The sequence below is a fragment of the Hippocampus comes genome, unplaced genomic scaffold, assembly GCF_001891065.2.
Source record: "Hippocampus comes isolate QL1 unplaced genomic scaffold, H_comes_QL1_v1.1 scaffold5, whole genome shotgun sequence".
Taxonomy (NCBI): Eukaryota; Metazoa; Chordata; class Actinopteri; order Syngnathiformes; family Syngnathidae; genus Hippocampus; species Hippocampus comes.
In genome coordinates, this window is record NW_017805701.1 from 836,210 (window position 1) to 849,070 (window position 12,861).

The window sequence follows — 12,861 nt, forward strand, 5'->3', positions numbered from 1 at the left end:
TTTTTTTTTTGTTTGTTTTTTTAAGTTGAAAAAAGGCAACAAATTCAAATTAAACATCTCATGTGCAACATTTGGGCCATATTAGCCAATAAGAGGCCTGAAAAAGTCATTGCAGGAGCCTCAGTGAGGAAGAAATATCAGGACGTGGAATTATTTGTCAATTTGTCACATGAATATATAGTGCAGAAACAAAAATGAAATCCGACAGACAAGATTTTTTTTTTTTTCGTTAAGCGTGGCTTGAAGCGGCTCTCACTTGCAGGTCCTCTCGTTGAGCTCTAGTTGGCGGTCTTTGCAAAACTCGTTGGTGTGTTTGCAGGAGCAGCGGCAGGTTTGCGGATCCTGCAAGAATAAATGCTTCCTTCTTTCTGAGCACGGCTTGCAAACACTGGATGAAGACAGACAGACAGGAAGAACAGAAGGAAAGAAAGAGATGATGATCGTCAAGAGTGTTGAGCAAACGGTCACCCTTCCCCAGGTCATACGTTCATAGTTTCATCTTCCAAGTGTTTGCATAGCATGTGACGGTCTGGGTAGTATTGCACACAGGGCAAAAACGCACGCCGTAAAGTGAACCGTCACGCCCCCCGAACTGTTCCTCTCCCATTGGACCACTCTCGCATGCCTTCCGAGAGATGAGGATCGTCAAGAGTGTTGAATTACCACACCAAGAAAACGGTCACCCTTCCCCAGGTCATACGTTCATAGTGGGGTGTATTCTTTGTCGGACTGAAAATGAAACATTTACACCCGACCCCCCCAAAAAATGGTTATATTTAACCAAAATTTATTTTTAAAAAATCCCATTAAATACAGTTTAAAGTTTGAGGAGTATGTTTTTTTTTTGTTTGTTTTTTTAAGTTGAAAAAAGGCAACAAATTCAAATTAAACATCTCATGTGCAACATTTGGGCCATATTAGCCAATAAGAGGCCTGAAAAAGTCATTGCAGGAGCCTCAGTGAGGAAGAAATATCAGGACGTGGAATTATTTGTCAATTTGTCACATGAATATATAGTGCAGAAACAAAAATGAAATCCGACAGACAAGATTTTTTTTTTTTTCGTTAAGCGTGGCTTGAAGCGGCTCTCACTTGCAGGTCCTCTCGTTGAGCTCTAGTTGGCGGTCTTTGCAAAACTCGTCGGTGTGTTTGCAGGAGCAGCGGCAGGTTTGCGGATCCTGCAAGAATAAATGCTTCCTTCTTTCTGAGCACGGCTTGCAAACACTGGATGAAGACAGACAGACAGGAAGAACAGAAGGAAAGAAAGAGATGATGATCGTCAAGAGTGTTGAGCAAACGGTCACCCTTCCCCAGGTCATACGTTCATAGTTTCATCTTCCAAGTGTTTGCATAGCATGTGACGGTCTGGGTAGTATTGCACACAGGGCAAAAACGCACGCCGTAAAGTGAACCGTCACGCCCCCCGAACTGTTCCTCTCCCATTGGACCACTCTCGCATGCCTTCCCGTTTGTTAGGCATGCCCTCAATAAGAAAAGATATCAGACACATTTTCACCAAGGAGTACGAGACAATTTTTTTTTTTGGTGGCACCTTGACTTGCGAGTCAAATCAACTTTCCCCACTGTAATGAGTTGAAATTGCAGTAATCCGTTCTGCCCAAAAATATGTTTTGTTTTTTTAGTGAAGAAAAATAGCACCGTACGGTTGATGTCAGCCGTACCTTATCAAGTCGGCACCCTTGAAGCCCCGGCTAGACTCGCCACCTGGTTTTGTCACTGGAAATTTATCAGGAGCAAGTGGCGCTTTCCAACTCGCGTCAAAGGCGACTTCAATGCTACGGCTTAGCATCAGAAGCATCAGAGAGTTAAACTCTGTGAAACGTGTTCGCCCTACCGAGAATAGTTCACTTGCCTCGATTCGACTTATTACACGTTGGTGTTGTGTCTATCTTTTTCGAGGCTATGATACATCGCTCGCGTTGTCATGCAAGCTTTGATCAGGAGCCAAACTGTGACGGTGAACCCAACTGAGGTGGAAACGTGACTATTATCTGCAGACTATCGTCAAAGAAGACTCAAGAATCCGCTTTGTGCGTCTTCGTTTCAGTTTATTGTCAAAAAAAAATGGGAAGGACTACTCCATTGCGCCGTACATGGATGACAAACCAACAATTGCACTTGAGACACAAAATGGAAGGCAAAATTGTTGCGAGACAAGAGCTTGGACGGCGACACACACACACATACACACAAAAACAGTACTTGGTACACAATCGGTCTGGTTTACAAATTACCCATAGGAGACGACAAGGAAATCAACAGATAGCCATCACTCATATCTGAACATAACATTAAAAAAGTACCAGCATTGTGCGCGATGACACACAAAAAAAGATGAAAAGCACAAAGAGGGCAAAGGAGACAGAGTCGAGACACAGCAGAGCGACTCAGACTAAACACGGCGATTACGATCCCGCTGATAGCGGCACAGCATCAACAACGGCTAACAGTGGATGCGATCATTCCTGCTTGTCCGCTATCACCCATCTAAAGTGGAGACGTTACAAGGAAAATGTAATGTACCTGTGCTTTTACTTTTCTTGAATGACACATCGCAACAGTTGGGCTTGGCGCACAGAAATCCGTTTTATTTGATGTCCTTGATATCTACCAGGACAATCTTTGTCCTCACTAGCAAGAAAATTCAACGCGCAGGTAGAATTACTAGCTTGCGCCGGTACACGCCTGTGTTTTAAGCAATTTTTTTAAGGTCGTATTAGCACGCTCTTTGTACACCCTAGTCAGAAAAATTTGACATACTTGTCAGAAAACAAAAGTTACTGGTCAAAAAGTCATTCTACAAAGGCGCTCGAGCTGTTCTGTTATTGCGCCGAATCATCTTACTAGTGAGGACAATGAACACACGACATGGACTTTCAGATGGATATCCAGACGACGACTTTTCATATTAGCGTTACGGCAAGCTAGCTAACATCGACGGACGATTGATTAGTCTTGACGGGTGAGATGGATTCATTTAGCGGTTAGCAGCGTACGGCAGCATTAGCAAAACGGGGCGGGTAGCACGGCGGGTTAGCAACATGCTAGCGAACGGGTAGCGGAGGTACGGCGTTAAAAAGGGCAAAGGATCTCCTCCCAAGCCATCTTAATTACGAGAAGCACGACACTCAGGTGCAGGTAGATGGAGAAGGCGGAGCTGACATACGCATCGCCAATTGTTATGTCTGGGTTTTTCTTTCGCTTTCTTTTTTGGCCTTTAGCTGGGCCTCGCCGGGATTGTCTGGAAGAGAGCACAACAACGCAGAGAGAGAAAGAAAGAGCGTGAAGCGAGGGAAGGAGTGGACAGCTGCTTTACTTTTTTTTTCTTTTTTACAAATTGAGTCAAAGCGGCAGTATTTATTTATAGCTTGCCATTGAACTCGATTGCGGGATATTGAGCGTCTGCGACGCCGCTGTCAGGTGTTCAGTTCACCGAGCACAGTCAAGCGTGTCGACGCGCTTCCCTCTGGTTGGCGACCTGTTCTTCCCCGCCCAAAGGAATGTTTCAAAAATGCGCCGAGAACGTGTGGGAGACTTTTCCCATGTTAAACCTATGTGAGAATGTGATTTTCGTTTTATGGGAATTTGAGAATCAGGGGCAAGGACGATGTGACTGGTAAAGATTCAGAAACACATGCGGAACAATGCAGCCTCCTGTCTGCGCTTCCCACATAAATAGCGGAACGTTGTGGACTTCAAATATTCCGTGTGAAGAAGCAATTTATTGTGTTCTTTTATTTAAAAAAAAGAATTAAATACATAAAACTCCCCACATAAATGAAAGATAATAAACTTCGTCTGGACCACATCAGTCAAGCCAAGTCTTAACTTTGTTATTGATTCAAAGCGCAACACAATGGGAACAAGCTCATAAAGGATTAGAGGCTTACAAAGGATGCACCTGGGGCTTTACATGTGCACGTTTTGCTTAGTGGGCAATTCACTTTCAAGCGTGCAAAGACCCTTTAATGAAAGTTCTATAAGGCTCACTTGGAATTTATCGCATGGCCGATAACCATTATTTTCATATTTCTGTGTCTGTGAATAACCCACAAATCACGACAAAAGACCCCCCAAAAAAGCGACAAACTTGTCTCATTTGCGTATCGGGCCGTCGCTATTTGTAATGTGAGTGAGTACACGTCCTGAGGACAGCGATGACAGCATTTTGGATTTTTGCTAGCCCAAAGGTGATGGCTAAAGTAGTGAACTGTGGTGATTTTGACGTAAAATACATTCTGGGTCACTTCGCTACCACGGTTACCAGGTGATAAAAACATAATAGCAGCTCCATATCTATTGCGCCGAGTAATTCAACACACGTACCGGCTAAGGGTTAGCCACTTGCTATCCAGAGCCAACACAGCTAACTGCGCAATGTCATTCACCGACTCTTTGACATCACTCAACCGACAACTTTTAAAGCGACACATTCAAAGTCGCAGACACAGCAGCATGTATAAAGCATGAGGGATGGTGAACCAAAGTGGACAAATATAAAACCCACATGCATTTTGTGAATTGGTGTTATGTGTCGAGGTGGGCGAGGGGGGCAGGGGGGTTACTGGAAGATCAACCCTGTTGTAAAAAAGTGAGTTACTGCACGTTAAAAATGAAGTAAGACAACTTAGGTTTTGGTGTTGTTTCATATGTTTTGATTTTGTGTGTTTGATTTACAATCAAGTTCAGTTGAACTGAGAGTGGCAAAAAAAAAAAAAAAACATTTTGAAGCAAGCACGCTGTGCCTCTTATTTAGAGAAGTGTGAGCTAAAGTGTTCGAAATGCGTTTAGTAAATTTAATAAGTTGTTTAAAGAGTGCGGTGGGCTAAAACTATGTAAAAAAAAAAGACAAACATTTTTTTAAATATGTTTTACCATCATGGATTTTCGCCTGCAATGATTTCAGTGTGAAATATCAATGCGATGTTTTTATAAAACGCATCTTTATTTATTTTTTTTTCTTTACTTGCCACCATCATTATAAGATGATAAATATCCATTAGCGCATTTCCTCATACAGTATGTTCACATTCTTGGAAGCCTGCCTAAACGGTCCAGCAGATTAAACTGTAAAACAGACTGCAATAGATTTATCATTCGGGTACTAAATCTGTCCTTTGCGGTGTGTTTACATGAAAATGTTTCTTCCTTGTCTAAAAAAAAAAAAAAAAAAAACAGTTGTCATGACTTCACAACGCTGTTGTTTTGAATAATTGCGAAATCCGGTGTATTTGGGAGGCTGCTTCTTCCCGACCTCTCACATTGATGACTTCGGTCACAGTACTGGCAAACGTACAAAAAAACAAAACGAAAGGCACCCGAGTTGAATGACCGCGAGAGTGTCGTTATTGTCGACCGCAAGCCACTGTGGGACAGCTCATAAACAATCAAGAGAAGGTTAAAGAGGAGACCCCCCCCACGACACCCCACGGCCCTGTCGAAAGCCTCAACATATTAACAAGCACTCACTTGGGAAGTTGTTTTAACGGATTTTAGCGGCTTCTGGTGCCGGCGGACGCAACTTGAACAAACGCCATAAACCGAGGCGGCTCTTCAAAACGACGCCGCTGTCGATATGAGAGCGAGCGGAGTAGCAGGGAGTGAAGTGGATGCATAGGAGTGGAAGAATGTCAATCGGAGATAGGGCGAGGGGAAGAAAGGCGTAAAGGTCAGGCGTGGCGAGGGCAACAAACTCGTTAAGAGTCACTTATTTACCGGCGCGCTTGAAAGACGGCGTGAGGCCACCTGCGCGGCTCAGTGATGTGGGCATTTTGTTAGTCATAAAAACGTGGGGCGGGGGAATGGACTCGATTAATCGTGTCTTGAAGTTGCTGAAGCAAAAGGGGATGCAGTACTTGGGTACAACCTGCAGAGGCGCTGCTGAGTTGCAAGAAGGATGAAAAGGCCACACAGATGTCTGCAAAATGTCTGTTCAGTATCCCGATGGCATCGAAACAGGAGTTCAGAACATTTACAGAGCTTCTCCCATCCATTTGAAAATAAAATTAAGAATGACACCGCTTACGAAAAGTTATATCGATGTTTCAGGATGAACCTAAAAATCCCTAGAACCCTTACAGCTGAACTTACTTAAACTGCAAGTTATACTGAAATGATGAATAGTTGGCCTTGTGTATTTAAAGGCTTCAAGTTCACTGCAGTACATGTAAGGTTCACCCGAAATGCCAAAATCCCCAAATTTTTGTGAGCGGTGTATTTTTCCGAATTACAGTGGAACCTCCAGAAAGTGGAACAATTTGGACATTTTTCCCGCGCAGCAAAGACGGAATCAAAATTTTCCGCCTGTGATTATTGAAGAACTTTTGTGCTCAAGGGCCATTTTATGTTTTTGAAAGTAGTTGGATGTGTCAAAAAATTTTGGTGGCAGTCAGTGTTCTGCTGAATATCTTTTTTTTTTAAAATAACTCTGCTTTTTGGTCAGAAACTGATGCTTTTGGTGCCCTGTTCTACTGCTGATGGCTAAAGAATGAAAAAAGTTAAACTTTTCTGGTGAAATTAGAGAATTTGCTTTCTTTTTGGTAAGTTTGGTGGTCTTGAATTTTAGTGGTCTGGCAGTGAATGAGTTCAGTAACCATCCTTACATATTTGTGACAAGCTCGGAACGGTATAACGTTTCTTAATACCCCACCTGCGCAGCTACGAAAGGTTTGACAACCTTGGACGACAACCAGCATTCACGGAATTACAGCTCGTGTTCCACTTTGGAAAACGAGCGCCGTGGTCGGCTGGAGGCAAATGAGTCAAAATGGCCATCCTTGAGAGAGAGGCCCCTTTTGTTTGCGCGAACGACATCGAATCTCTGCTGGCTATTGTTCAACTCAAGCATTAAAGGTTCAGAAGACGCTCTGTACTCACTTTTCTCGCAGCTCTTTCACTTCTTTCTTTAACCTGAAAGCAAGGCACAGTAAAAAAAAAAAAAAGTGATGTTAGATACATCAGATAGATACATTGTCGTCCAAAAATGCTGCCCAACGAGCTTTCACTTTGAAATGACCTCTTGTTGCGCGGTCACAGGCGGCAAGGGGCACTTGGGGTGGTTGAGTGTTGTTTCACGGGTGCATACCCACACAATAGCAGGTCTCAACGCCTCCCGCTGATAATGCTTTGTGGTGCAATCTCTTGTTGGGCAAAAGTATGAGGAAAGGCGCCCTATTTCATTCTGCGGGGTCACGCGCTGCGCAGGCGTTTTGAAACTTTTTTTGTCGGGGGGGGGTGGTCAGAAATAACATTTCATCAGCAGGTGTTCTTGACTGTCTCAACCCACTAAGAGAGAAAATCAGTGCACGTTTCAAGTGCCATGTATTGATCTTTGGCCAGTGGGCATTGGTCTTTCCACCGCTATACTATCATTCATTATTAGCGCATTTGCTATGTCACAGGTGTGTTTTTTATTTTTTTTTTTAAATATATTTTTTCGTGTTTACGGAGAACAGTTATCAAATGCCGGGAGAACAATAACAACAAAGTGAGCACGCTCACGTCGAAGCTGCTGTCAGCCACAGCTCACGCCCAGACGCTCACACGTAGACTTGCCAATGTCACGTCTGCATGATCATGAAACTTTTCACCCACATTAGATGCCGTAGGCAGGAAATGTTTCGCAATTTAGTGTCATCCATCCGTTTAGATCATGGATAGGCAACTTAAATGCAAAAAAAAAAAAAAAAGGACCACCATTTTTCAGCAGTGCTACGAGCAGGGTCAATAGCACCACATAGTTCCGGTCCAGAAGTATGACAAAAAAAAATCCACTTTAAATAGAGACAAAATATGTGCTTTTAAGAATGTGATTTGTCATAATACATTTCTCAATGCATGCACTAAAAAAGCTGCTGTCCTAGCATTTTTTTTCCAAATGACTGTCTACATTTTTTTTCTAGTGCAAAGGTCTCTGCTGCATTAAAAAAAAAAAATTCAGGGATGGCACAAAACTGCTGAACAGCAAACCAACATGAAATGCAAGAACTCATTTTTTTCACCCAAGTCACCACACTCCAAATGTAAATGTTCTTGAGGTTCGATGTTTGTCCTGCGTTCCTCAATTATAGTAATTGAATATTCATCAGCTTTTGTTTGCGACCTGTCCTGATACTTTTGAAATTGTGGTGGAAAGCAGCCTTTACTGAGCCGAGGCGCATATTTTTTTTTTATATGCGAATTCATCTCACCGCCAACCGAAAACGCCGCCGAAAGTCGCAAAAAGTAACACCGGTTAATTATGTACATTCTGCCATCTAGTGGACGAGCATTGTATTGTTTTGCATGTCATTATACGTCGCTGGCATAGATAGAGATATATCTACGTTTGTCGTAAATAAATCGTTTCTGAACCCTTTGAATTAAATTGGATAATTTGTCCACGGCGCAGCTGTTGATCTCTTACGGCGCACTGGCCGGGAATCGTGGACTTCGAGGACATCCCTCCCTCGAGGAGGTAAAAAAAAAAAAAAAAAAAAGCATCTCCCAGCTGCCTGAAAACTCTGGTAAAAGACTTAATAGTTGGAAACGAGACATTACTTCCGAATGGCTCGTTTCATCGCCTTAGAAGATAATGAGCCAGTCAAACCACATTTAACAGTGAAGAGCCAGTAAGGGGGGGGGGGGGTCGGAGAATTTGGGTAGCAGCTGCACTAATGTGTCTCCGTGCGATGGAATGAGGATAAGCCGGCGCACATGTATGGAGAACGTCTACTGGGATACGCTTCAACCTGCAGCGGGCTTTTTTATCGCGAGCCAAGAGAAGGAAGCAGACGATACCGAGATATGAATCTCGCAGACCTGTCAAAAGTGTCAGAAGCCGATGAAGGGGGCTTTGACATTTCTTTTGGTTGTTTTTCTTTCTTTCTTTTTTTTTTTTTTTTTTTAAAAACACATTCACATTTTCTTAGCCATGTCGCTGTGTGCGTGGAAGGGTTCTTACCTACACTCGCATGCGCTGTGCTCTGTAAAACTCATGAAGATATCATTTTGTTGCCTTTGGGTTTTTATTCTTTTGATCTGTGGGGAAAAAAAACAGAAGACACAGAAGGGATTTAGTAACTCGGGAAAATTGCAAAAGTTAGTCAAACAATCACAGAATGTGCTTGCGCTCTGCTTGTTGTTTCATCCAAAAGGATCTGAAACAGATCCAGAAACGCGCTGGAGATACTTTATGGACTATTGTTGACAAATTGGAGCGACGATAATTGCCTTGTTGAAAAAAACCACAACCGAAACGCCTCCCGGTGCCAGAAATAAACGGCCCCGATTCAAACAAAGCGATTTGCAAAAAGCCACAGCGTACAACACCCCCACCCCCACCCCCCTTCCTTCCCCCAAAACAAAATGGCTCCCCAAAGGATAATCAGTCAGTGAAGTTGCCAGACCTCCATGGTCACGTTATAGCTGGACGTGGGCATGCACTGCAGCGTCTCGTCGTTGCAGCAGCCGGCGCAGCGCGTCAACACCACGCACGACGGGATGAAGATGTGCTCCACCTCCTCGGGGTACTCCTGCAGGATCTCCACTAGCAGCTCCCGAGGCTGACACAAGCTCTTGTTGTACACCTCCATCAACGGGATCACTGCGGAGGAAGACGCACGCAAAGAATCTGCATGTGAAAAACGCTCACGTTTTTCCCAGACCCTGTAGATAGTAACGTGAAAGCCTTTAAAAAAAAAAAAGTCTGGCTGCAAAGGCCACTTCAACCGATGTCCAAGACGGGCAAAAATTGTGAAAATCGAATGAAGAAAAACTGCAACGTGCAGTTAGCGAGCTAGCTATGCCGACGCCCCCTTCCGATAGTGCTCTGCTGCTTTGGAGCGCCTCGTTGTATGTATGCCGTGTGTGAGCATCACACAGAGAAAGTGGGGAAGAGTGAGGAGTTGGGGACTTGACAGCCGGTGTGCGACTTCACACGTGCGTGGCAGCTTTAGAGTGCCTCATTGTCGTTTCTTTGGATACACCAACATTCCAAAATCAAATGACGCATCCACCTGTAGAATCGCGATCGCTTTTTTGACGATTGTTCCGTATATGTGTCCACGTTTTTGTGACATTTTTGTTTGGTGCTACGCTGTGAGATTTTGCCAATCGCCCGAAAGAGGTTGGGAAACAGCGGGCCGTATGTTACCTCACACATCAGCAGCGACGACAACAAATAGCATTCAGCATTTATCAGGGCCTTCAAACTTGTTTTCATCACAGGCCACACGGCATTTATGACTGTTTATGACTGCAATATAAATGAAGAGTCTTTTGTTTTTTTTACATCATTGGCCCTGCATTTTTGTCCATTATCACTTGGCATAACATTTAGTATTCTTAGGTCAAGGTCAGGAATTGAAATGCCTCTTTCAAGCTTTTACATCTTAATATTTACATATGGAAAAAAAAATTATTGGGACACGTAGCTGGTACGCCTTCAGAAAGTGAAAACGGCGGGAAAATACGGAATTCCCGTATCTTTGTGGGCGTGTGTTTGAATTTCCGAGAATTTCATGTTTGGCAGACTTGTTTTAAGTGCAGAGAAGTCATCACACTAGACCAAAAAAATAAAAAATCATAATGGCTTTGCTGTGGCTCGCATTTATTTGATTTGCTTGATATCCAGGTGTTGTTCGCCAAAAGTATAACGAAAGAAATTGTTGCACAGTCTCGCCTCATTTGTGGTTTTAAAAATGTTTCTAATCAGATAGACAGTCATTGCACTAGCCGATTCAGAAAGTTAGAAGCATATGCTACGATTTTTGTAAAGGTCTCGCAAACTAATTAATGAATTGATTAACACGTCAATTTAAGGCCACGTGTAAATCTATCGACAGCTGGCAAAGGGCTCAACTCATCCCTCGAGACGCATACTGGACTCGCCGCTTGCAAGCTATCAATCTGAGAACAAGTGAGCGGAAAAGAAGCCTCGGGCCGCCAATACAAACACCGACACCGGCGCATGAAGAACAACTACAAGTTTCCTTTTTTCTCCCCCGAACTCCATCTCTTCCCAAATCGGATTGGGTAATGCTGGGATTCTGGAGGGGGGTAAAAAGTTGGCGTGGGGGGTGACAGTCCATTCCTTTCTATAAAAGTGAGTCTGGTGATGGTAACATTTCCCTCAGCCTAACCTCAGACATGAAAAAAATGTGGACAAAAGTTCCAAGTGTCTCCATTTGAAAGGCCCTGGAGGAGAGCGGGAAAAGTGGCCACTAGGGGGCGAGCAGGTGCCTGCACTGTGGAACCTTCACATAAATGAGCCTAAATACATCTTTATTTATATAGCGCTTTCACATCAGCTGGCCTCTCTCTCTCTCTCTCTCTCTCTCTCTCTCTCACTCTCTCTCACCTTCACACACTCTTGTCTCTCGCGCTCGCTCTCTCACACACACACTCAAAAAAAACTCACCATTTAATCCCTCGCATGCATCACACTTGCACACACACTCTCATTCACTCACTCTCACACACCCTCACCCGCCCACAAAACTCACTCACTCATTCAAACGCGCACATAGTCACATGGGGCGACTCTCACACGATTGCACTCTGACACAAACTCATTCATTCACTCACCCAAGCACTCAATTAATCCCTCGCCCAGGCTCGCACTTGCACACAAACTCCCTCAACTCACTCATACATTAGCAAACACATCCTCACTTTCACCCTCACACACAAATTAGCTCACTTACTCATCTGCTTGTTCACTTGTTCAACCGCAAACACACTCACATTCGCTCTCTCACACACTAAGTCCCACGCTCCCTCGCTCACTGTGGCTCTCACACACTTGCAATCTCACGCCAACAAACTCACTTTCTCATCCACTCACTCATTCACTCTCACTTAGTTGCACTGTCGCACACTTTCACAAAGTCTCTCTCTCTCTCTCTCTCTCTCTCTCTCTCTCTCTCTCTCATATATCCATGGTCCCACAAACTCCCAAACATTAGCCCTACACACTCACACTCCACACATGTCCACACACACACACACACACACACACACACACACACACACACACACACACACACACACACGTGTTGATGATGCCAACGTGTCCTAAAGGTCACTTACCGTCATGTGGACCTCTCTGCGTTTCCCTCGGTAATTGGGCACTCTGCGGAAAGAAAAAAAAAAGAAACGGGGCAAAAGTGAGATGTGCAAGGCCTTATTGCGCAAAAATATAGATTTATATTTGCCGGCTGAACCCCTTAGGGAACAAACAAAAAAAAATCTTACATCAGTTTCTCTTTCTCTCTCTCTCTCTCTCTCTCTCCCTCTCTCTCTCTCTCTCTCTCTCTCTCTCTCTCTCTCTCTCTCTCTCTCTCTCCCCCTCCCTCTACACACACACAGGCGGTATAGCCCGAGCAAGTGTTAAATCTGTCACATACGATGATAAATCTCATCTACACTGTCATAAAAAAAAACAACACACTACACAGTATGAGGTTTCCCAAACTCTGATCTTAAAATATATGAATTGCCCTTATATCGACAAAAAAAAAGTATGTGACATTCCATTCCCTTGACAATTTACTCAGACGAACACAATAAAACAGGTTCGAGCATTTTGCTCTGACAATTGGCAAGCTGAATAAAACACTCCCACGTGGACCTTTTTTTTTTCTCTCTCTCTTTCAAGAATAATGATTGCCACATCGAGTCGAGGCAATGTGACCTGAGCTTGGTACTGAACGTGGCAAACTTTTTACAACCCCGTGTGCGCGACAAGTGTGCAGATTTCGTAACCTTTCAGGACTCCTGGCTGCGTTCATTCCCATTTAAAAGCCGGTAAGAATGTCAACCACCCCCCCCCCACCCTCCGTAACCCCCTTTCACTGCTTC

General features: G+C 43.9%; 1 protein-coding gene and 1 long non-coding RNA gene across 6 annotated transcripts in view; one reads left to right on the forward strand and one right to left on the reverse strand.

The window, feature by feature from the left end:
* Positions 1–12,833, reverse strand: part of vegfab (vascular endothelial growth factor Ab) — a 14,336-nt gene extending 1,503 nt beyond the window's left edge. The window contains exons 1-8 of one of the 5 annotated variants that reach the window (XM_019882738.1): positions 12,372–12,557; positions 12,256–12,279; positions 12,091–12,133; positions 9,408–9,604; positions 8,963–9,039; positions 6,898–6,930; positions 3,188–3,262; positions 1,093–1,224 (exon numbers count right to left, since the gene is read on the reverse strand). In XM_019882738.1, coding sequence (XP_019738297.1) covers positions 1,093–1,224; positions 3,188–3,262; positions 6,898–6,930; positions 8,963–9,039; positions 9,408–9,604; positions 12,091–12,133; positions 12,256–12,279; positions 12,372–12,422 — 632 coding nt within the window. In that variant the 5' untranslated portion in view covers positions 12,423–12,557. Of the gene's footprint in view, positions 1–1,088; positions 1,225–3,187; positions 3,263–6,897; positions 6,931–8,962; positions 9,040–9,407; positions 9,605–12,090; positions 12,134–12,255; positions 12,280–12,371; positions 12,558–12,765 lie in introns of those variants that run through there. The other 4 variants (XM_019882741.1, XM_019882740.1, XM_019882742.1 and 1 more) reach the window with 4 other exon arrangements.
* Positions 1–12,861, forward strand: part of LOC109523534 (uncharacterized) — a 29,618-nt gene that overhangs the window by 6,721 nt on the left and 10,036 nt on the right. The gene's annotated exons all lie outside the window — the stretch shown is intronic.